The sequence below is a fragment of the Bison bison genome, unplaced genomic scaffold, assembly GCF_000754665.1.
Source record: "Bison bison bison isolate TAMUID 2011002044 unplaced genomic scaffold, Bison_UMD1.0 scf7180017864383, whole genome shotgun sequence".
Lineage (NCBI taxonomy): Eukaryota > Metazoa > Chordata > Mammalia > Artiodactyla > Bovidae > Bison > Bison bison.
The window spans coordinates 5,857,743-5,858,686 of NW_011494955.1; the positions used below are offsets into that span (position 1 = coordinate 5,857,743).

The 944-nt window shown below is 60.6% G+C and overlaps 1 protein-coding gene across 4 annotated transcripts in view; it reads right to left on the reverse strand.

The window, feature by feature from the left end:
- Window positions 1-522, reverse strand: part of KRT80 (keratin 80) — a 25,436-nt gene extending 24,914 nt beyond the window's left edge. For 2 of the 4 annotated variants that reach the window (XM_010857867.1, XM_010857871.1), the window contains exon 1: window positions 12-522. In XM_010857867.1, coding sequence (XP_010856169.1) covers window positions 12-112 — 101 coding nt within the window. In that variant the 5' untranslated portion in view covers window positions 113-522. The remainder of the gene's footprint in view (window positions 1-11) is intronic. The other 2 variants (XM_010857870.1, XM_010857869.1) reach the window with 2 other exon arrangements.
- Window positions 523-944: the final 422 nt, after the last annotated feature.

Sequence of the window (944 nt, forward strand, 5' to 3'; positions counted from 1 at the left end):
TGGGGGGCCCTCAGCTGCTCCATCCAGCGGTCGCAGGCCGGGGGCTGCCCGCCGGGGTCACCTCACAGCTGCTCAGGCTGCTAAAGCCAACGACGCAGGAGCGGCAGGCCATCGCCGCCCCCGGGTCCCAGAGTGCGCAGGGCGCAGGGACCGGCGAACGAGCCTTTGCGGGGTGGCGGTGGCTTGCTCCCGTCGCAGGCAGGGCAGGCTGGGGACTGAGGAGCAGACACCTGTCGCACAGTGCTCATTAGCTCCACGAGGGCGGGACGCCTCCCCTCCCAGCCAGACCAACCTGTTAGATGATGCGGCTCCCGCCCCTGCCCCCGGCAACATGTACCCATCTCCTCCCCGGGCAGGAATTTACCAGGCTGAGGGGGCTGCTCATTGTCATTGGCCTCCCAACCAAGCCTGGCCTGGCTCCAGGGGAAGGGGACATGGGCTGGGCTGGGCTGGCTGGCTGGCTGAGGGTGGGGAGGTAGTCAGAGGAAGGACAGATTCAACAAGGAAGGACAGAGAGAGAGAGAGAGAGAGAGAGCACGCGTGAGGAGGGCGAGAGCAATGCCTCTCACCGCAGACCTCATTGCATACCTGAAGGCTGACGTATCTAGGCTTACATACCTCTGGAAAAGATGAGGCAAGCGCAGTCCCTGGGCTCCCAAGTGTAGGGCAGCCGTCCTGGGCACCGTGCCAGCCTGGCATTGGAAAATAGCACGTTGACTGTTTATTTTCTATCTGTGTTTAAGAGTCACCCTGACTTTTCCTTTCTTCTTCTTTCTTCCCCCAGCTCTCCCTTCTCCCTGCCTTTGATCTATTATTTATTAATCACCTTTACGTGCATCCCCCTGTCTCAGGGGCTGGAGAGGAAATACACGGTCAAGAGCAGTTGTCTTTGGATGACTGAGACTTGGTTCGAGACTCAGCACTCACCCCTGGCGTGGCCTCCA